This window comes from Anopheles merus, chromosome 3L (assembly GCF_017562075.2).
Source record: "Anopheles merus strain MAF chromosome 3L, AmerM5.1, whole genome shotgun sequence".
In the NCBI taxonomy this organism is placed as follows: domain Eukaryota; kingdom Metazoa; phylum Arthropoda; class Insecta; order Diptera; family Culicidae; genus Anopheles; species Anopheles merus.
The window spans coordinates 33,302,764-33,325,522 of NC_054085.1; the positions used below are offsets into that span (position 1 = coordinate 33,302,764).

The 22,759-nt window shown below is 43.4% G+C and overlaps 1 protein-coding gene across 2 annotated transcripts in view; it reads right to left on the minus strand.

Annotated features, from left to right (window-relative positions):
* Positions 1 to 19,218: 19,218 nt before the first annotated feature.
* LOC121599444 (neuroligin-4, X-linked-like) overlaps positions 19,219 to 22,759 on the minus strand; it is a 143,783-nt gene continuing 140,242 nt past the window's right edge. For both annotated transcript variants that reach the window (XM_041927249.1, XM_041927248.1), the window contains one exon: positions 19,219 to 21,920. In XM_041927249.1, coding sequence (XP_041783183.1) covers positions 21,354 to 21,920 — 567 coding nt within the window. In that variant the 3' untranslated portion in view covers positions 19,219 to 21,353. The remainder of the gene's footprint in view (positions 21,921 to 22,759) is intronic.

The window sequence follows — 22,759 nt, forward strand, 5'->3', positions numbered from 1 at the left end:
TTAGATCTTATATCAATTTAATTTCATAATGCAAATTTCCTAATACTATGTTACAGCTTCTTATTTTCCTGCATTTTTCTTATTTCATGTTGAAAAGGTTGATACTGAGTGTTTCTCAGAGTTTTCAGAGATTTTTGATAAAAAAAAACATATTTTATTGATGTCAAAGGTAAATTATTGCCAAAGTTTAATTGTTCTGGTTAAATTTTACTTCTGGTTTCACTTTAATTTTTAATTTCGCGCAACAAGAGACCAAAGACGCGACCTTAAGTATCATTGGGGCCCTTTCCGTTTTAAGTTGGTAGGCTGAAATTACAGCTTGTCAGCTGTTTGCATTGTATAGCTATTTTCGAGCAGCTATCTAAGGGTGGTACAATATACAGGTGCGGTAATCCCAAGATGTATGTATTTAGAAGGTTGTCTTTTATCGCTTCTGCTTCTGAATAAAGATTTTAAGAGTGTTTTGTGTATTCGTCAAGTTACCAAAGAGCCTGTTTGAGCAAAGTCTTTCACCCATCCTGTCAAAAAATGACGTACAAACGTGATTATAAAAAAACATGCTATGAGACCACATGGATTACATACACTTTGATTCTGGATTCCATCACCAGATCTCTTTAATGTTCCTTGAGATAAATGTAAACACCACCTTGTTTTGCCATTTTTCAAGCAGGTACACTTATCTAATTCTAGCTTTGAGGCTAGAATAATCTAGACTGAAAATGGCAGACTAGTTTTATGCGTGGTTTTGTATGGAGTGTATACAAGATTTCAGCCTCCAACTGTCAAACTTCATACAAAAAAAAACTTACTAGAATCGTGAAGGACCCCATTGATACAATTTTGTTTCCTACTGCCATCGCATTTCCTGTTAGAAATAGAGCGCAATGTTTGGTTGACTTTGTGATTTAGTCCTTTGAGAGCTCATCTATGAAAGCGCGAGCTAGCTCCTTAACAAACGAGGGAAGAGAAAACGATTAATTTTCAATGCGGATCTGTGAGATGGATGTAATACAACATACAGGTTTTTATATTGATATTGTAGATGCATACCCAAAAAGTGTATCGAATACTTTCAAACCCTCTCTTTTACACATCAATTACAATACACACAATAACAGCCAGGGCCGCATAATTTCAACAAACACTCATCGTTCATGTAAACGTCATTCCAAACTAGTGAATCATTCATCATCACTACTTTCAACAGCAACAAACAGTGATTAGTAGTCAATCACGCTACTAATCGTCTCCAGTCATCTCAATACCCTGAAGGTTCCTGGAAAATCTATCGATAATGGCAAGGAAAGCAGCAAAAAAGCGAGGGATAAAACCACTTCGATGATGCGAATTCAATCCCGCTAAACACACTGCACTAATCGAACCCGTTTCCATCTTAACATCGAAGCGACTATCATGCCATGTGACGGAAAACTGATACCATTCACACCGGGTGGCTGTCGGTTGCATCCACACCAGGCGGAACGACACGATCAAGAGGCAATAGTCGGTTTTTTTGCTGGTTTCTTTTTATTTTCTAAACCTACCACCACGCTTCCGACAGTTGCACCAGTGACACATCTGTTAGCTGCGGGCATAATTGGAGCTGACGCGTGGGTAGGGCCGTTTACTCTCGTATATCGATTGCTGCCGTTGCTGCCGAGCGGGACCATTATCGGGTTTGTGCACAATACCCGGTCGCTGGAGCTAATCGTGCAATCAAACGGCAAACCCTCCGGGCGTGACAAAGTGAAACGCTTTTTCCAAATGTATTGTTTTTAAGCTCACCATTTGGCGGCGCTAGGGGGTTTGTTTTTGTCCCGAAAGCGCCACCAAAGCAGACACAAAACATTGTGTGCGGCGGGAAAAGGAAATTTAAACGACCAGACCAACCAAAGTTCACCTCACAATCACAAACAATCGGAGGAGGAGGCGGAGGAAAAAAGTGGGCACTGGCAGAACGCCATAAACAGACGTGAAGTGGGACTCGAACGCTTGAACTTCATTACAGCTGGCAGAAAGCGCAGGAAGAGAGAGAGAGAGAGAACGAAAGCGGAGAACTTCATGCCGTTTTTGTTGCCTCCCTTGGGAACATTATTCTACAGGATTTGTTCGGGTTCTCGGGTCTCAAGCACTGGCAAAAGTATTCATACACTTTTATATATTAATGCTCGAGCTCCAATCCAGCCCAATTCCAATGGTTGGCCAGCATGCGGGAACTTGTTGAAGGAATGGTCCGACAATGCTGGGAACGCTTGCAAAACTTAACTCATCCCGGGCCGTATGTCCCCCGCTCCAATCAGTCGGTTCAAGCGAAGGGAGGAAGACCGTTGTGGACGTTTTTCATTAAATCCTGGCACCAGCTGGTTGTTATGAAGTCGAAAATTGGTTTTTATGCAGCCCGGTGTTTTGGGAGGCGTGAAAACGGTCTTCCTGCGTCCTGCTATAAATTTGAAGGTGACCAGCACGGGGCACCAAGGTGGGCCGGCATGGAGTTACATCCAAAACAAGGGCGTTCGACAAACAACTTCACGAAATGCTTTGCTTTGTTTGGAAAACTGCAGTTCAAGCGCTGTGTGATTTGAATTCAACCAGAAGAACGTGGAATGCAGTCGTCTAGTGTAGGGGACGCACAGAAAGCTAATCAGATAGGGCTGATGCTGACTACGAAACGCTGAGATGCGATGTAATCGTGGCCGGGAATAACATTACCTTCGATACGTTGGTTGTATCGGTTACGAAATTGATCCCGAATTGCTGGGGACAGTAACATTCCCGACATGACAAACACGGTGGTTACGATACGGCATACGGTACGACGCAAATGCATCCTCGTTCCGATGACGTTCCTCGTTTGACGCTGGTGATGCACTAGACCAGCCACAGCCACGACTCGATGGCTTGCGGTTTGTGTCGATGGCTTATGATGGCTAGGCTTGGCCTGGCTGACTCGCTGTGAAGAATCGACACGCCCGCTTAACATGCTGCCAAGGCGCTGCGTCCACTTCATTGGCATTCGAGGCGCGGTTCAGTGTGCGAATGTCTGACGGAACTCTTCAGCTCTGCTCCGGCCAGTGGACGAATGTGTGTGTGTCATTGGGTGTATCGATACTGGGAATGCACGGTGTCTCGTCTCCACGCCACCAGCTCCGGTTGTAGTTGGACCAGCCAACGTCGGGGGACTGATTTATTTACCCAAAAGCAAAGTTCTTTCACCGTTGCACATCTTTACAGCGGTGGGCGATCGTTTCATTGGCCACACGCCAGCGAAGCGCCTTCGCCCCGGGCGAACGGCACGTGCCCTGGCATAACTTCCTTTTGCGTTCGAATCGATGCGCGATGTGCCACGGAAATCTATAAACCGTAGGGCAAAAAGACAAAGGTCGACGGTTGGCTGAGGGTACCGATCCGGTGAGGTATGCAAGTGGACCAGCTTCACGTCCAATACGCTTGTACGGTGCGCTTGTTTGTGCAGAGTAAAAGTAGGCCTTCAGCAGATCCTTGGCGGAGCAGTGGGAAACAGTTTTCTGAGCCACAGCAAATCGTTAGCACAGTGTTACAAGCTTATTTGATAGTTGCCTTTTTTGACGTTTCCTTTCGGTGGTCAGCGTGTACTGAAGCGTGTACTGTTTGCTGGGGAGATAGTTTATCTACCCACCACTGCAGTTAGAGTTGGCGCTGCTACGGAGATGCAACGGTTTAGGGCAGCTGTGTCAAACACATTTCATCAGAGGGCCGCAAGTACAGATTTTCAGTGATTCGCGGGCCGCAAAGTTGAGAATAAAAAATATACCTCAATATTTAAATAAAATACTGTAAAATTATTATTGTTCATTATGATGAGTCCCACCTCTTTCCCCAACATAGGTTTGAGAAGGACGGAAGTATCTTTACGATAATATTACTCTGATAGGTATATTAAAATATTTTGTACGAGCAAGTGGTGGCATCGGAAAACTCTCAGAGGAACCGTCCGAGTCATACACACACCCAAGATGACCAACATAGTTTCATCAAGAAAAAACGGGTCATACTTCATCGAATACAATGGTATTGCCTAGCATCCTTTACGTAGCCCGCCAACAACCATTAAATGGATCTGGCGCACCACTTATCAGGACACAACTGCGACATGCATATTGCCAGTTCCACTAGTGCCAATGATTGGCTCTAGGGCACTACCTTCCGAAGCAGGTGAACCTAATTTATTGTATGTGGAATTTGCCACTTACAATCATCAATGAGTGAACCCTGTTGTGACCTCCCAGACCGTGTGCAAACTGTTAATTACCCCAAATAGATCCCGAATATCCACTTGTACGCGCGCGTGTCTCAAACCTATGTTGAATCTTTCTTATATTTTTTCAAATTTTAATTATAGTATATAAAGAAAAATCTTATCAGCATCATAAAGATCGTGATGACAACTGCAGTTACACATTTAATAATGACATGAGACATCTACACATATTTCATTGTTAAACAAATTGAATTTTGGGCCGATCTGGTGGTACAGTCGTCAACTTGCACGACTTAACAACATGCCCGTCATGGGTTCAAGCCCCGAATAGACCGTGCTCCCATACGTAGGACTGGCTATCCTGCTATAGTAACAATAAGTCACTGGAAGCCAAGCTCACTTCACTAGTGGGTACAGGCAGGCCTTGACCGACAACGGTTATTGTGCTAATGAAGAAGATGAAGAAGAAATAAATTGACTTTTTGTACTCCTTGCTTCAAATCTGGAATCGTTCCTTATTTAAAAATGTGTGATGTTAGTTTTCATTGTGCTCTTAAAAAAAATGTTTGATATACTTTTAAAGTCACATGCTATTTCTTTTATCCTTATTATTGAAATAGGATATTTTCCATTTGTCGCGTTCTCACAGGGCAGTTCTGTTAGAAAATATCGCTCAACCCTACTTTTTCACTGAGGTAGGGGAAATCTAGCTGCCTGTTCTGAGCTATCCATCGCTGGATGCATAACAAATAATATGTGCCTGCAATTTTTTGACAGTTTAAGAGAAAAATTGTAATAAACCGTGTTTAAACATTAGTTTTTGCTAATTTCCAAGTCCCAAATGTTCTGGTGGTATATTCATTTCTTATAACAAGAACCCGTTGTTTATGAATAATTTTTGTAAAATACGATAATTTTATACGACGCAAATAGTAAGAACAGATTTTTGGTTTGCAGTGCTTACAGCACTTTTCAAAATATTCTCGCGGGCCGCATTTATTATCTACGTAGGCCGCATGCGGCCCGCGGGCCGCCAGTTTGACATACCTGGTTTAGGGTATGCAATTTAGCATTGTAGCGTTGAAGTACAGGGATTGATTGTATACAGAGAATAAGGTTTATGAAGGCTTAGACACTTCTTTAGATTGTTAATTGAAACATATTGAGGTATGTAAGTTCCGTAAAATTATATTTAATCACAGTGCTGCAAATCCAACAAGAAGTGTTAATTCCCAGAAGCTGTAATGATGCAGTATTTCTACATTTCTTCCTATTTCACACCTGATTTTCATGGGAATGAGCAGCATTGTGGAAATATAATCCAAGGAGAAGAGTTTGTTCCATCACGAGATACTTCATAGAGAGAATGTCGTCTTTTATTCCTATTTCATTGCTATGTTTCTTGGGATTCGACGTGCAATTCTTCTCGATAATCCTTTCTGCCACAGTTTAATCCATAACTAACTCCATCTGGTAAGTTTAATACTACCAAGAATCACAAAACCATTTAACACTGTTTTTGCTTACGCAAGAAGCACCTTCAAACGGTGTAACTTTTCCTACCAACATTCAACTAAATGTGAAAGGTTGCGCATTAGCTGGCAAAGGTATCGCCGTGTCCGTTAGTTGCATCGTCACAAGTTTGATGCTCATTTCTCAAGCTCAATCCATCCGGTCGAGTTCACCACTTAATTAGTCTTAAAACCCTCGTTTTTCCGGACACAGTCCGGGACCGTGGTGTGGGTTGATTTGTAAAGACTTTACTTTCATACCCATTCCAAGGCCTAACAAGTTGTTCAGAAGGGATGGAAAAAATAACGTTTAACGCAAGCAAAGAGGATAAAAACAAAAAAGAATTGAAAAAAAAACACACACAGGCACAGCATATCGTTGCCCCTTATCTTGGCACTTGATCCATCCTTAACCGTCTCTTTTTCTCGCTTTCTTTGGTTGACCGTTTTGCAGCTCGTACTACCTGGAAACTGCGTAGGTAAATCGGAAGGAGTGGATTCATTATGCTGGGATTGGTTGTGAGGATGCAGCACTCTCTCTCTCTCTCTCTCTCTCTCTCTCTCTCTCTCTCTCTCTCTCTCTCTCTCCCTCTCTCTCTCATGCACCCAGGATGTATTCCATCGGGAAGACCTTATTCGGGAATGTCCGTTGAAGTATTGCTCGTTACACATAAACCCTAGGGACAAAAGGCTCACATCGCATTGACCGACGTTTCCCACCGCACCGTGCATTGCTTTCCCCTCTTGCTGCGTACGAGCATGACGACTTGCTTCATTAACTTCAAGTGGGTGCTTGTGCCGACCGGTCGTGAAATCGAGCCGGGAAGTCCTTCTCGCCAGTAAATGAATCAGGGATCGTTTAGCTCGAATGGTCGAGAGCGGGAGCGGGCACCAGCCGGTGTAGTAACAGGAAACATATTCATCCAAGGCTCGTGTCTTCGATGATCATTATCACAAGAGCTGCATATGGTAAGCGGCACATAGGGAACGACCGGCAGGATTTGCTGAATGTGCTGAAAAAGACTGCGGCCGACAATTTTCCACTAGCTTTTTTTTTTTTTTTGGGTTGTACTAACACAGCTTTTGGGAGCTGCCTTTCGAGATTCGTGTGGCTCTTTGAGTGGTCATTCGGTGCGATTTGAAAGGGGAACATTATTATGATGATTGTTCGATGCTAGAAGCAAGGCTTCCGGAAGCAGAGGCAGGAGTGGAACGGGAAAGACACTGGCAAAAGTCCATCCCGAAGTCATTCATCATCCAGCCACGTGCACGAAAGGGATCGGAAGGGACTGCGGAAGCAAACATAAATCCCTAACGCTGTGGAAGAAAGGTCACTGGAATGCATTCCCACTCACACCAATAGGTCAACGTTGTTGTTGGTCGGTGTTGGAGAGGCCCGTTGGAGGGGTAGAAGTTACGCACTGTAAAAAAGGGAGAGAAAATCGTGATAAAACGGATGTGATTTTCCACTACCTTCCATCCATTATCAAAAATTGTGTACTTTGCCCGGCCCTTCGTTAAGGTTGGTGTGATTTTTGGCCTGCTTTAGATGGGGGAAAATGTGGCAAAAAATGGGACGAAAAAAAAAGCAACACCAAAACCCTGTTGCAAAAATTGATTGGAAATGGGAAGAAAAATATGGCACGGCGCAAGGATTCGCTTCCGAAACAAACTGATACTTTTCAAATACGCCAGACACACCGATGATGGATTCCCATGTGCATGCAATTTGTGGATATATTTTTCGCTGTCAACGCAAATGGTTCTGCGCTGTGGTGTGTGAGTTTTATTTGCCTTTCCTGTTAGTGTTTTAGCACATGGAAATGGAACGATTTGCGGTAAGACGGATATCATAACAACACTTTCCGGTTACCTTCGTTACCGTAGTGTTCCAGTGAAGCACGTGTACAGCGAACGAAAGCGATTGCATCTAGCGCGCGTGTGTGTCTGTGAGCGTCCGACACAAATAAGGTTCAAATAAACCTGCGCGAAGGGTTTGTAAATACGCATGAATGCACGAAAAAAGAAGGTAGATAAACCACTCGAAAAAGTAAAACATCTCTATTGCTTCTACACCGTTTGTTTCTCGAGCTCACCAGCTAACGCGCGCGGTTACTTTAGACATACATCCTGCGGGTAGGGAAAGCAGCAACCATTTTCCTTCCCGAAGCCGCTTGCGCTCACTCACTCGCTCGTTCGCTTGCCCGCTTCCTTTGATCTCAAGCGAGAGGAGGTTTGCTTTGATGGTTCCAAGGCAGAGTTTTTTGTTTCTTTTTGCCTTTGAGCAAACCGAACAAGAAATGTTGTTCTTGGTCTGAGTGAAGCGGGGCACGCGTTTTTCACAACTATTTGTGCTGCGTACTCCACGCGCACGGGAAACACGCCGCGGTGTCGAACGCAAACCCGGACGCGAGAAGCCTTTGTGTGTGTATGTGTACCCTTGAGAAAGGTTTTTTTTCTGCTGTTGCTTTCTTTTGCTTGCTCGTGTTTTTTTCCATCTCCCTCCAGGATGATGGATCACGGTTAGTAAGCGCCGCTTACCGCCGCGAGATCGATTGAGATTTTTCATCCTTAGAAACGATTTTTCCGCTGCACTACTTTTCCCACGCTACGCTCACCCGACCGGGTAAAGCGAGTTCCAGCTTCTGACCGGAAATTGATTACATTGACGAAGTTGCTTCCCCACTGCCGGGTGGGTGCGGTTTATGCGGCTTTTGCGGCGGGAAGGATTTTGAAGAACGGGTTTTACATTTTTCATATGAGAAGGCCACGAAAACAACTTCACGGAATGATGGCTGAACGCGAGCGTTCGTTGGCTGGAACGAGGGCACTTGCCTTTGTTTACAACCGATCCTAAGATTTTCACTCGATAAGTGGATGAATAAAAGGCTAGCGTAGTTGTAGTAGTAGTAGTAACAAATACGTCTTGTTGTTTCGCTTTCACGGCAGACAAATTTGGTGAGTGATCGTTTTTTGCTCTTTGTGTGTCAGTGCGCTTTACTCGCCTCAGATGATACTTCGTTCGCTTTACAGCTGCTCCCTTTACTGTGCAAAAGCAGTGGGGTTTGTGATAAAATTCGTACTGAAAAGACGCTCCTCGGTCGGCACAGAAATGGAGACACTTAATGAAATGGAAATTACGACTGCACATATGCTTCATTTGTTCGCTACAGTATGCAAATACGGTAGTAAATGGGACGAATGGGTGAACAGGAAAAACTTTTATCACAACCAGGAAAAGCCATTTCCTACATTACTGTTTTATGGTGGAATCCAATCAAACTATCCAGAGCTGCTTTCAACGCTGGCAGCAAATTGCCAATTTAATCTATCGCTGATTTGTTTTTGGGTCATATAATGATTAAATGCTAGATTTGCAGTATTCAGCTACAAACACAGCTCAATCAAGAAAAGAAAGATCTAGTTTCTCCTCTTCAAAAAGCGAAACTTTTTAAAGCAATACTTCTTTTGTTTCTCAATCGTTTGCATGTAAATTAGATTCGAAAAATAGCCAGATAACATTAAAAAAGAAAACCAGTCATCTTCCTTCGTTGTCGTCGCGTATACAGCCTACAAAGACTTATATTCAGACCATATATCGAGATTGTGACATTAAAGATATATCTTTAATAAAGCTGTATTCAAAGTTAAAATTTCTCTAGTCAAATTTCATATTTCAACACAAAAAGGAAATATCAAATAATTGAGTCGCTAGAAACGATATCTCATCTCATCTCAAATAAAATTGGATTTCCAAATTGGAAAGTGGGAGAGAAAAGATCTCATTTATCTCACAGAAATAATGTATATCATCATTTTTCAAAAATTCTTAGAATACTGACTAAAAGCAATCATCTAAGAAAACATCAGTTTTGCTGTTCAAATATAAGAAACCGAAAATTGCTCCGACAAACCGGTCAGTCAGTGTCTTATGAGCCATAGCGTATTACACTTGGCCGCAATCACTATTCCATCCACATCAAAACCATCCAGCCAGGTCGGGTGAAATAATAACTTTCCTCCATCTATTCGCTCGAGATGTACACAATCGCCTCGAACGGGGTCGTTCGTTGCAAAGCAGTGCTGCGTACCCGTGTCCGTTCGGGTACACTCAATTACCCTCGAGGATCGTAAATTTACATGTCTTATGTATCTGAATTCCATCACCCCAGTCTGTGTGTGTGTGTGTTGGAGTGCTATCGAGCGTGCAGAAAATGAGCTGCAAGATCGTGTCCTGGTAAAAATGGGCCACCGCCTCAACATACCTGCAGCCATCAAAAGCATCGCAAATGGGAACACGGGTCAGCAATAAGGTGTGTCCCTACGGTGGTTCTTTCCCGGCGCTGGTTCCAGAACGGCACTGAACTGAACAGTATGTGTTCATAATGGTTCCTTTCTGTTGGCCCTGTGTCAGCCGACACACAGGCACACAGCTCACCGTTTTCACCTGCACCGGACATATGAGCAGGGCTAAATTCCTTTCGCTTCCTTTCTGCTCCAGCGATGGACAGAATGGTTTGACTGATGTCAAATGGCGGAAGGAAACGGTGGAAAGATAGAACGATTCTCTGGGGTTAATAAAATTTCACCCAACCTCATCCGGAGCTGCAAGCCGGATAGGTATGGGTGAGGGTTTTGCCAGTAACACTTGCTTCTTGAGATAAAACAGCGTCCGGCATTTATGTGTGTGTGTAGATCGTTTCTGGTGTACATAGATCGTCTTGATAGTCTCCGGGGAAGATGATTTTACGCAACAGCAAGAAACGGACCGTCTCGGAAGTGTAAGACCAGCATCAGGTAACACGTTAAATCTAACGTTCAGGTACGGGAGGAATAAAGAGAAAAGAAGGAAAGGTACGCATTCCAGTCTCAAATCGAACATTTAGCATGAGAAAGAAAGATGAGAACATGGAACGGTGTCGATGGGAAGGGTGGACTTTTTTTTCCCCAATAAACATGTATGATATCAATATTTCTTACCACCGTGTACTCTTCAAAACCACTCGAGCAGTAAACAGAAAACGGTAACACACACACTTGCATCCAGAACGGAAGGGCTCGTGGGCTCGATCTTTTGCCAGTGCCCGGAAACGGCAGTAGCCGTCCTTGGTTGGTGTGCTGTGTTGTATGTGCTTCGCTTTCGAAAGTGTGCATTTGAGAAAATAATAATAAAACAGCGATTGGTTTGGTCACACACACACACACATACTCACACAGCACACACACACAGCTTCACACACTCGTAGTGCACGGATCAGAAATACATGCCGATGACACGATTTCTTTATCCTTCCGGCGCGTGGGCATGGACAGGAAGCGCAAAACCGCAAGCAGAGGAAGCAGAGGCTGAAACATAATAATATTTTCCCGGTGTTTCGTGATTGAAAACTGAACCAAGTGGAACGACCAAGCCCCTTCCTACCTCAAGCACTGCACTGCAAACACATCCTTGACTGAGTGTGTCTGTGTGCGTGTGTATGTGGATTTGTCTTTTTTTCTTCAATTCTTCTTTTTTTTTTCTTCAATCCATCTATACAGGCGCCCTACAACAAAACGTTCACCGAGTCAACCGACTGCAGGAAACGAACCATAAGAAGATTGAAATTGAAGAAACAGCTAAACGGCTTCGTCTACGTCGAGCTGGTTTGTTGTCGTGCTTTCCGTTTTGACGTGCGAGTGACATTACGCAGGGCACGGCACGGCCTACCATTTTTGCATGCAACCGAGACCGACCGACCGACCTCGATGGGGCTCGATACTCGGTAAGGATATTAAAAATAAGGGCAAGCAATCTTATAAGCCTTGCATGAAAGCAAAACGGTGTACGCATGATAAAGTGTTTTCAATTAAATCCGTCTTCCGGCTGGGAACAGCATGGAGGCGCCCAGTCTTTCATTCCTTTCCGAGTGTACATTTGTAACGTTTAAAATTCGTTTTTTTCCGAATGATTTCAATTTCAATCTTGATTTGAATGTGGAAAAGTGGAAATATCTTATAAAAATTTAAATAGAAGGCAACCGTGGTCAAATCTAAAACTAAGCAATCGATTTAAATCAAAAAATTAATATGGAGAGTAAAATGCAAATTAATTATATAAAATAGTTCATATTCGTACAATTTACATTCCTGAAATATGTCCTGAATCCAAAAGAAACTACTACTTTCACTACTATAGCGGTTCTTGGATACAAAAAATCTAAGAGCCAGTATTTACTAAATCAAAGGATAATAATTCAAAGGTGATCGCTAGCAAGCAGTAGAATAGACTAAAAAGCAATCTTAATTATTTGTGATATTTGAATTTAACACTCTGGGCGCTGTGTGGCTCGCTTTGGAATCACAGCTTTGTTCACTGCCCTTCTCTGTGATTGGTCTCTCAGCAACTCTCAGCAGAGCGCATTGCAGCGGGAAGAAAGAGAGAGCGCATATTGCAGAAACGGTATCGTACGTGAGGATCGGAAAGAGAGTGAACGATCGTAAGCCAATGAAACGCTCTCATCGCTCTCTTATCTTTTACTGTTTTCTCAGCAGAAAGCTGATGCAAAATGCCAGTGCCCAGAGTGTTAACAAAGCTTTTTGTGTTTTGCCGCTTATATCTAGAATAATTGTTTAAAACTTTGATAAGACGAATCAGAATTTTTCTTCATTTTAATCAATATCTGCGCGAGCGTAAATAAATCATGCTTTATTAAGCTTGGCTACATAAATTATCAGCATAAAAAGTATATTTTAGGTTGGGTTTTGGGTAGCGAAGGATTTTAATTCAATGTATTATAAAATGTCATACATTTTTCAACATTATCAAACTAATCAGCATAAATTGTGTATTACAAAAAACTAAATTGCAATTATTCATGTGTGACTAAACACATTGAACCAAACATCATCTTTTTGACATTTTTTTAAAGAATATAAACCCAAAATTATACTGGGAATAAATCACTTAAATATGCCATTTAAATACACGATCATTCAAGACTACCAACAGTGAATTCAGCTTCTCGTACACCAGATTAAAGTAAAATCAATAATCCACATAAAAACTCGTGCAGCAACTTTGGCCCGAAAAACGTGACTATCCAGCAATGCCGCATGCACCAATTATTTCAGCGAAAAGTCAAGGCTGTAGTAGGCTTTGGACGGACGTTCATTGTTGCTCCATTTTTTGTATGTGTGTGGAATGCTACATCAACGGCACAACACAGTGAGATGACACTGACAGTTGGGCGACCCTGTGTTGGGTTGTTCCGAAAAGTGAACATCCTTCCGTGCGACACACCACGCCACGGAAGCCCTCATCCATGGGAGGGTAAAAACTGGGTCGCACTGAAAACCACCAGTAGATTTCGTTTCCATTAGCTGCCCCCGAAAGTATGCTCGTAGCGGTGGCACTCACACACACACACACACACACTCTTTCGTCGGCGTCATGTCTGCAGTGCATCAAGCATTCCTGATTCGGGGAAAGTTTATAACCACGCTGCTACATCTACCACTGTTGCTATTTCGGTAGCCGTTCGCCGTACGTGGCCAAAAGCATTCCAAGCAGCTTCCAAAAACTCGCCCGACACCACTCCGGTTGCGAATGACATTTGCATCAGACAACGAGTAAAGTTTGGCAACACTGCGGCACAGGAGTAAGAGAGAGCGAGAAGAGGCTGTAAACAAGAATAAACTATTCCCTTCTCTTGCCCCCATTGCGCTGTGACCTTTGCGGTGAAGGTACCTTTACCAGTGATGGAACAACCATCGGGTTATTGAAACCGACTCTTCGGTGTGCTCTGAGATTCGGTCGCTAAATCCACTGCCGGCAGATTTCAAACAGTGGCAACAAAGAGAACTGTGCATATAAAATTAACTAACAAAAAAACAACCCGTATCTTTGATGGAGAGCCGTCCCAGGAAGGATGGACAGAGGAACGCAAGCCAGCAGATAGAACAGGAGAGGTAAAAGCTTTTGCTCATCCTTCTACTCTTTGCGCGGGTAGTGAAAGTGATGGTGCAAGAGTTAAAGAATGCCACCTGATGGAGGAGAATGCAGTGCGAATGCATCCGTGTTGCACACCAGGCCATAGGATGCGCTTCAGCGATGACATAGTAAGGTAGTGCCGGTTTCGGAATGAACTCAGTGAGCTGATCTGGAAACTATCCTCACCGTTCGTACCATCGGATTCGGAATGAGGAATGATTTGTAATGTGCACAATGTTTGGCCAGGCGACGGATATATCGGTTGCAAGATGAATGCTTCGTGCTGAGAGCGAGTGGAAAATCGATCGAAATCTTGGTAGGTTGTTTCAGATGTTGCGCACTAGTGGCCAGGCCGTTCATTTCAGAATCAATAAAGAAAACAGAACATAATTCAGAAGAAATAATGAAAAGCGAACAAACATATACATGAACTTTAATAATTTTGGCCTAAACTCAAGGGCAAGCAACAAAAACATACAAAATATTAATTGTAATAAAACCTGAAAGACAACAATTAGTTTTAAGCTGCTTGATGAAACTCTATTTTCTGAACTAAAGCTTCTATAACAAATATTTTGTCCTTTAATCACTATTATCCATTACCGTTTAAACAAACTATTTTTCGCCTTTTTTGCTTTTATTTTCCTTACTTACAACAATTTGTACATGAGAGATCCACTTGATCAGTGTAATTACTGTAGCAAATCCTGTGTATCGAATGTGGATTAACAAGTTCCAAGAAACAATTGGTGAAGACAATATGTGGGATGTCGTCATTAACGCTAAATTTAACACCAGGTTACTGTTCCAAGAACCAACACGTTTGAGCAAAGCTGCTAAATACAGACTCCATGAGATGTCTGCTGGGTATTGATTTGGAAATATATCGAATGGAAGACGATTTGCCACAAAGATCATTTTTTACTGTTTACCGTATCAACGTTCAACGTCAAAATCACAATAAACTCTTAACGCGTCAGCATCTGCATCGCCTACCGTGAAACAAACCCAATATGTTTAACCATCGTACGCGATAAGATTTAAACTTTTCGCTAGAAAACTCTAATTTTGTGGGATTATTTTCTTACTCAGCGCTCCATAAGCTTAAAGCTGCTTATCGCGAACCACCTTCCGACGCTTCTCCCGGTTTTCAAATCGATCCCATCCGTGCCTTCAACGTTACGTTCACTACACAATCGACCGTGTTTGTGCCCGTAAAGTTTGATGGACAATTTTATTGGATTACGGCACACGCCAACGAACGACGACGACGGATTTGGCATTGGGCGGTTGCAAAATTTAACTCCGGCAACAACAACGGTACCGCCGTACCGTACTCGCAAGCGGTTGCGCTAACGGAATGTCTATCCTTACCAGGGCCGTTCCCCGGACCGAACAACACGGCTACGCTCGATAACCACATCGATTGAATGTTATTAGCATAAAACCATCGACAATGCTGCGAACATATCTGCGCTGCTTTCAGTAACTTCGTCGCTATGTTTGGCATCTGACGAAAGCACAATGCTGCCGTCCCGTACCGTTGCTACGATACCGTACTGAGCTTGGCGGGGCAGTATGTAGTCCACGATGATGATGATGATGATGATGATGATGATGGCTGATGAAGCCGTTTTGACAGAGCTTGCTCCTATGAATAAGGTCATCGATGCCGGACACGGAGTCAAATGCTGATCCGGCCGGGTAGACTTCTGTTATGCTCAGCGGGAATAAAGCTTCAAGTACAAAACACAAAGCATACCAATGGGGAATGGTGAGGATGGGTGGGAGCTGGGTTGAACCTTTGTCTGTGCACCGTCGAGCGATCGTGTTCGATCCATTGTTTCGCCAATGGCAAGTCGATGGGCTTGAGGATTTTGTCAGTCGCGGAGCGTCTGGGAGAACGGAACAATAAAACAGAATGCTCGACCATTTTTACATCTCACAAGCAAAGATAGAGAAGGAGGGTAGGGCTGGAAAAGGCTGGATTCTTCTTTTGTGCCGGCACTTGCAGCCTAAGTCACAACTTCCTTAACCACTAGCATGGCGAAGCAGCCGAGGATTTTGCTTCTGCACGAGGAGGGAAATTATTAGCAAAGTTTGTTACCACACCAACTTCTTTCACGCTCCTGAAGAGCTCTTTAGGCCATTGACCCTTGTGTGTCTGTGTGTGTGTGTGGGTGTTTTATGCTTTGCGTGAGCGATAAACTTGAAACAGCAACTTCAAGCTGCTTGCACGAGATATTCGGGCAACTTTTTGCTTAGTTGCTTTCCCACCGCCCATTTTTTGGTAGCGGTTTTGTGGCGCGAGCTCTTCCCAACCGTGGTCTGAGATTTGATGAGCTGAGATCACCGTGCGTAGCATGTTTGAACAGCCCCAAAACCCCACGCCAAACAATAAGATCGGTAGGCGTACCGACCGGGCGTACGAACCGATGACAACTTTCGGCCTGTTTATCGCGCACCAGGCGCTAATCTTATCGCGGCAGCAGAGTTTTAAATTGCGATATTTTATCGATGCTGCACGCGCAGCGAGACACAACTCAAGGGAGGGGCACCCAGAAACGTCGTGGCTCGATTCGGCCTAAATGTGAGCCGTCGCCTCGTGCAAGAAGTCAATCAAAAGTCAATTTTCCAACTTGAATTAACTCGCCCGAGCGAGCCAAACTACCCTAACTCGCGTGAGGATTACGCTTTGTGCTGTGCTCAGTTTCTGGCTGCCGGGAACATGAGTGGGTAGGTAGATTGGTGGGCGTTTATTGACTTCGCTCCCTTGTTTGGCAGTCTGAAAGACTGGGCGTCTCCATCCACACTCAGCTGACGTTGCATACCATTCAGGCGCAAGCGAGCGGCTGAAACTTTTGAGTGACATATTTCTCGTAAAATGGAAAGATTTTTCCGCTCAACCCATTAGCGATGGCAAAGAATCTGAAGTCGGTAGATGAAGCGGGCGGTGGAGCAAATTAGGCACCAGTGGGATCAATTAGATTTAATGATCATTAAAATTGATTTCTTCGCACAGATTGAAAATTATCGTAATAAGGTGTATAGCTTTTTAAGCAGTTTTTGATGTGCTTTTTATTGGGCAAGCGTTAATGTACGAGATTATTTTGCCCAGTTGAACTAATTTGTTTATGAAAAGCTAATAATCCCTCGTAGAAAGGAGGGATTTGAGCTCTACAGCTGGTAGGTATTGGTTTTTGGATTGTGAATTAAAAATGTTCTAAATCAATTCAACGTTCCATGGAAGTAAACAAAATTCAAATTAGTATTTAGATTACAAGTGTTGAGCTCGGCTTATTGTTTGTCTGAAATTGATTAATATCATTAAAAATACCAGTCAAAAAGATTCTTTCATACCCTACAATCATAAAACAGTACTAAAATATAAGGCAAAATAAAGGTATTATAATACAATCAAGCTTAACTAACGCATTGTATTGATCCACTTTCACCTGATCCAAAGCCGATCAGGAAACCGTTAGAAGAACAGCCAACTTGCGACTGGTCCTGTCATTTCCCTTTACACTGCTGCACCCCGATTTATGTGCACATCAACTTCGGCTCGTAAAAAAAGAAACCACCATTCTGCTCCGGAAGTGACTAACCTCCACGAATGTCAACAGTTTCTTTGTGTTCCTGATGGTTGTGATTTCGCCGACATGCAAATAGTGGCTCAAATTTAGCAGCACCCGTTGGTCGATGGCTGCGTACCGTCACTCGTACCCTAACCGAAGTGAGCGTAAGCGGCCGGCGTTTTTGAGCGAATTCGATTAATTTTCCGAAATGAAATTGATGCTCCTGAAATGGTAAATATTTACACACGCTGTCGTTTCCGAACGCCCTCGACCCGTTCCGTTGTTACCGTGCCTTCGGTGGGTTGCGTTATTTACGTGCGAAACCTTGAGACAGTTTCCCTGAGCCCCAGCTCCAGTGTGCTTAACCGAAGTGCGCGCGCGTTAGTCAAACAGAAGTTCTTATCTGCTTCTCACCTGGCAAATGGTAAATATGCTCCGATATGATACGCCTGCCAGCCGTGTCCCGATACAAGCCGCTGCCCGGCACTGTAGAGGAGAGGCAAGGGAGCGGGTTTCGGCAGAAGTTTGCCACACTTCTTCGGTGGCGAAAGTTTCTGCACCGTGCGAGAAAACGACGTATTGCTTGTCTTGTTATCTTAATTAGATCCATAAAACCGAAAGCCAACTCGAGTCGTGCGTGTGTTTGACTTTTGCTTGCTCCCGTGTTAGCTTCCGTGCTTGGTTGGGTACGGGGTTTTACGGCACTCGAGTCGACTGTGCTCGTGATTTATCCCACGGCGCGCGTGCAAAGCTCAGTGCGTTTCGCAAGATGCTGCGTATGTATGTTTGCGTGGAATAGCATCAATTATTGAAATAATCATCAGAAACGTTATCAACCTGCGAATGAAATTGTATGAAACGAGCTACTGTGCCGAGTTCGTCGGTCCTTAAACTTAAGTTGTATTTAATGTTAGTTGATTTTAACAAATTAAGCACACAGTAAGGTCCGGTGATCGGCGGTGAAGTGGAACCTTTATAAGGAATATTTTCTTTCAGCAGAAGATCTATGAGTGATGAAGCTTTTCGATTGTAATCTTGAAAGATATTAGGGGAAACAAGCCATTTTCTTTTATTAGTTATATAAAACAATATATTCATAAATGTATAAATTAGTATGAAAAATAGTGTATGAGTGCTAAAATTAAAGAAAAATCATATTTGCAACTCTTTTTCTTCTTTGTGATTGTAGTCAATATTCTTTGATTGTCAAAGTGTTTATCAGTAAGTAAACTTTTAGGCAAATAAAAGAAGTAAATTGAAGAAATGCTAGAAAAAACTATAACAGCGTCTGGATGAAGTTAATGAAAATTGTCTAAAAAAACAAAGATATAGCTACCCTTTAAAGGACTTGGCACACATAATACACGTATGGAACCGTATGTGCGACTTAGTGATGAGAGATATAGTGTTATTAATTTAGAAGAATTATTTGTTTTTGAAAATAAACAAAAAATCATTCAGGAAAACGATATTACCAACGAGCACACTTATGCATTTCTCACGATTCTGAGATAAGCTACTCAAACAATCTTTTTCTTTCAAATGGTTACACGCTATAAACCAGTGTTCAACCATAGTTCACGATCATCCAGTGAACTATACACATCACATTCATCTGTCGATGGCAAAGCGTCATATCAGTCGTTCCGTCGTAGTCCTACAGCAAACAGCACCCAACATTCGCCCTAATACCCTGCAAGCTGAAAAGCCAAACGTAACCAATATCTTACCCAAAGCATCGTCTAAAACGTGTAGCGAATTTATCTCCATTTGATCCATGGTTCGGTTCCAACGCTCTCCGGGTGTGTGTCATCAGCATCACAGCACACACACACACACACACACACAAAATAAAGCAAACCAAACAAAATCCCAACGAACGGAACAGAAGTGAAAGACTAGCCGAGCTCGTTTATGTATTTGTGTCTTTTTGCTGCGTTGAAACATTTATTATTATCATCTCCACCGCTCTTCGCTGGGCTGTTCGCCAACCCAAAACTGTCACTGTCAACGATCGATCGTTTTGATAAAGCCCCACGCGAGTAAAAGGGCGTCGTCGTAGCACCAGCGCACTTACAGCGAACGCCCGTGCTCTGTGTGTCTTTTTTCTATGTACGATGGGAGGATTTGTGTACGTGTGTGTGTGTTTGTGTGTTTTTATGAGTGTGTATTAGTATGCGTGTCTGTGTGTAAACATGGATGACGACTCCTTCACGGCCAGTCGAAACGTGCCCGGGAGCTGATCGTAGCTCTTTATCGCATCTTTATAAAACGTTTGCCTTAACATTGTAGTGTTTCTTGATTTTGTTCTTTTTCTTTTTCCTGTGCCATTTGTTCCTCTTCAGCGCTGAGATGGAATGGGAAGAATGGACAATAAAGCTGACCCCTTTGTTGTATTTTTTTAGATATTATTGATGGCAGATGGTACTTCTCTTGCAGGTGAATGTTTGTTTGTTTTATGTACAAACGTGTGGCGCTCGTGAGACGCTTTCTTGCTGATGATGCTGAATTCCTCGCCCGGCGCGATCGTTTCAAATCGTGTTAAATAGTATAATTTGCTTTGCAAATAATGTTTAAATCGATTGCACCTAGTTACCATAACTATTACTCAATCCCTCGACCGTTTACACTAACGATTTCACTAATGATTTTTGCTAAATAGACTCTAAACTAAAAAGCTGTTCACTTTAACCGCATCTGCTGACGCGGTTGAACAGTCTTTCGTTTTTTCCTCTTACGTACCGGGATGGAGAGACTAGGGAGATGGCTAACATGGGGAAAAGGAATTGCAAGGGATGCGGGCAAGGGATGGAAGGATTGAAATAACGCATCGACTCACTGCATTCTCCTGCAGCTCTGTACACACTCGAACGGAAACGGATAAATTCCTTTCACTTCACTACATTGTATCTACAACACTTCTACCCTCCTTTCTAGTTGGCAATTTCCCAAAGCAGCCGTTAGATCTTTGATAGATTTAAAATTTCAATTACAACCGCTTTCCACGCTCTCTGCTCTTGCGCGTGGCTCAATTCCTTAAAACTTTTTCAATCCCAACTCCCTGGTGGGTATCTTCTGGGAACCCTTTTTCCGTTCGGGAATAGCTTTAAACACGAGTTTCACGTTCACACTGTCTTAAATTTTACCATCAGCGTCTTCCCTATCCTTCATATCTTCCACATACCCCAATGGGGGATATTTTTTGACCGGAAGCTCACCTGTACCGGTCCGAGCAGCGGGTACGAGCAAGCAAAAAAGGGACAGAAAAGGGATCGCCTAGATGTATCCCTCCCTTGCTCCCACCATTCTCTTCCGGGGCGGCATCGTGTCTTGTATTTAAAGTTGAGATTTATTCCAGCCCGACTTTTCTCGTTCTGCGCTTGGCTTGGCTATTTGGGCCCGTTGACCTTCGGGGCAGCAGCAATCGATCGAACAGGGCAAACAGTAGGGGTAACGGCAAAAAGGGATCAGCAAGACAGCACTGCAGAATAAAGGTGGCTTGCTTTTTTTCTGCGAGCACTAATCTTGCCACCTCTTTTGCTGGCGAGAGCGAAAAGTCGAAAAGCCAGCGAAATCTTTTGCCCAACAGCAGTAGCGAGGTAAAAAAGAGCACAGCCTCATACTTGTTGCACTTGGGGCAAAATAGAGCTTTCAAGAATCGGTCAAAGGTTCCATTTCTTTCCGTGCTCTCTCGCTCTTTATTCTTGCCCAAAGCAAAGATGAAGATGGAAAGATTTATTGATTGGAAAAAGGTGAAATGGCTGAAAATGTTTCCAATCGATTGAATTAATGATCTTTTTTCGGTGCTCCACGATCACTCTAAGTGAGAAGTAAAGGAAGAATTATTGCATCGCCAATCAACTGCATAAAGGAAAAGCATGAAAAAAAAAACTATTACAAGCAGCCCACTTATCTTATTTACCCCGTTCGATCGACCGGTCTGCCGCTGAAGGCTGGCAAGCATCTCGTTCCAGCATTACTGTATTGCGCGCGCGTTACGCTCATTTATGTCTTCACACAGCTTCCTGGTCGTCGTCAGCTGTGCTGTACCGATGCTATACGGTAACCTCCTGGATCTGGACGCGTTTCTTGAGCGTGGCCGTACTGCCCGGAGCCGCAGGGCCGCCACCAGCCGGGCCACTGCCAGCGGTAACCGATCCACTTCCGCTCGCATGATGGTGCGCATGGTGATGGTGATGGTGGTGCTGGTGCTGGTGCTGACCCAGCACAGTTGGTGGGCTGCTTCCGGTGGCCGCTGCCGCCGCCGGCACCGTGGCTGAGCTTACCAGATCCACCGTGATGACGCTGCTGTTTGCTGGCGGTGGCAGGGTGGCGTTCGCCAGTTCGCAGCTCTGTTGCTGATAGTGATGGGGCTGATGGTTGTTGTGGTTGTTGTTGTTGGCGGTGTTGCTATTTACAAGGATGGAAGTGAGCGGAACGACGGAGGTGGACGCTGTGCCGGAGGACGAGGAGGCGCTGCTACTGCTGCAGGTCGTCGAACGGATCGGTGGAAGGGGCGCTTTGCTCGCCCGGGGAAGCGTCTGATGGTGGCTGACGGTGGCAGCCGCCGGCGTTATTGTCACTGCCGTGTGGCCGACGTTGGTGCTGTGCGGTGCGATTACCTGTGCGGGCGAAAGGGCGGGAAGACAGTTTGAAATGGGCATTAGATTCATAGAGGGTAAAACCGAAGAAAATTGGATTATTTAGGTATTGAAACGAACTTTAAGTGTTAGTTAAAGTTTACCATGTTAGAATAACAGCAATGTTTTCTTTTTCTCATACAAACAGATATTTTTAAATTGAACTGTCTACCACCTACCCAAACATACATCCTGGAAACCGTGCTAGTTGGGTCTAATTAAAAACGGTATCATCCTGGTGCTATGCAGTTGCAGTTTTAGCAGTTCGTTCGCACTCATTTTTAAGAACCAGACTGTGCTTTTTATGTACTGTAAAGTCTACCAAAGCTACGGATTATGGAGTTAGTAAATTAAACAATTCACTCCCTATCTCTCTGTTGGATTTTGGGTTTATAAATTAATATTTCGAATATGAATTCAAATAAGAAAACACATATGAATTTGATGGAACTAAACCATAGGATATAGATAAAACTACTTGACTAATTTGGACTGCATGAAATGAACTACTCGAACTACACGAATGAACTTTGTAGTGAATTATGTAATGAACTATGGGACAAACGAATGCACAGTTGCAAACGGACCGACGATTAAGGTGCACTCTCCTCATTCTCATCAAATTTATACTAAGCTAATATTACAATCCAGCACTTTAGTGAATATATTTCACACTCTCCTTTTCTTACACACTGATTTTAAGCGCTACAAAAAAAAGTATAAAAATCATATCAGCCATAATTGATCGTTAAAATTTATTCCACCCCTGTTCGTACACACTTCCTCTTTATTCCGTAATGTAATCCGTACAATCTGGCGCC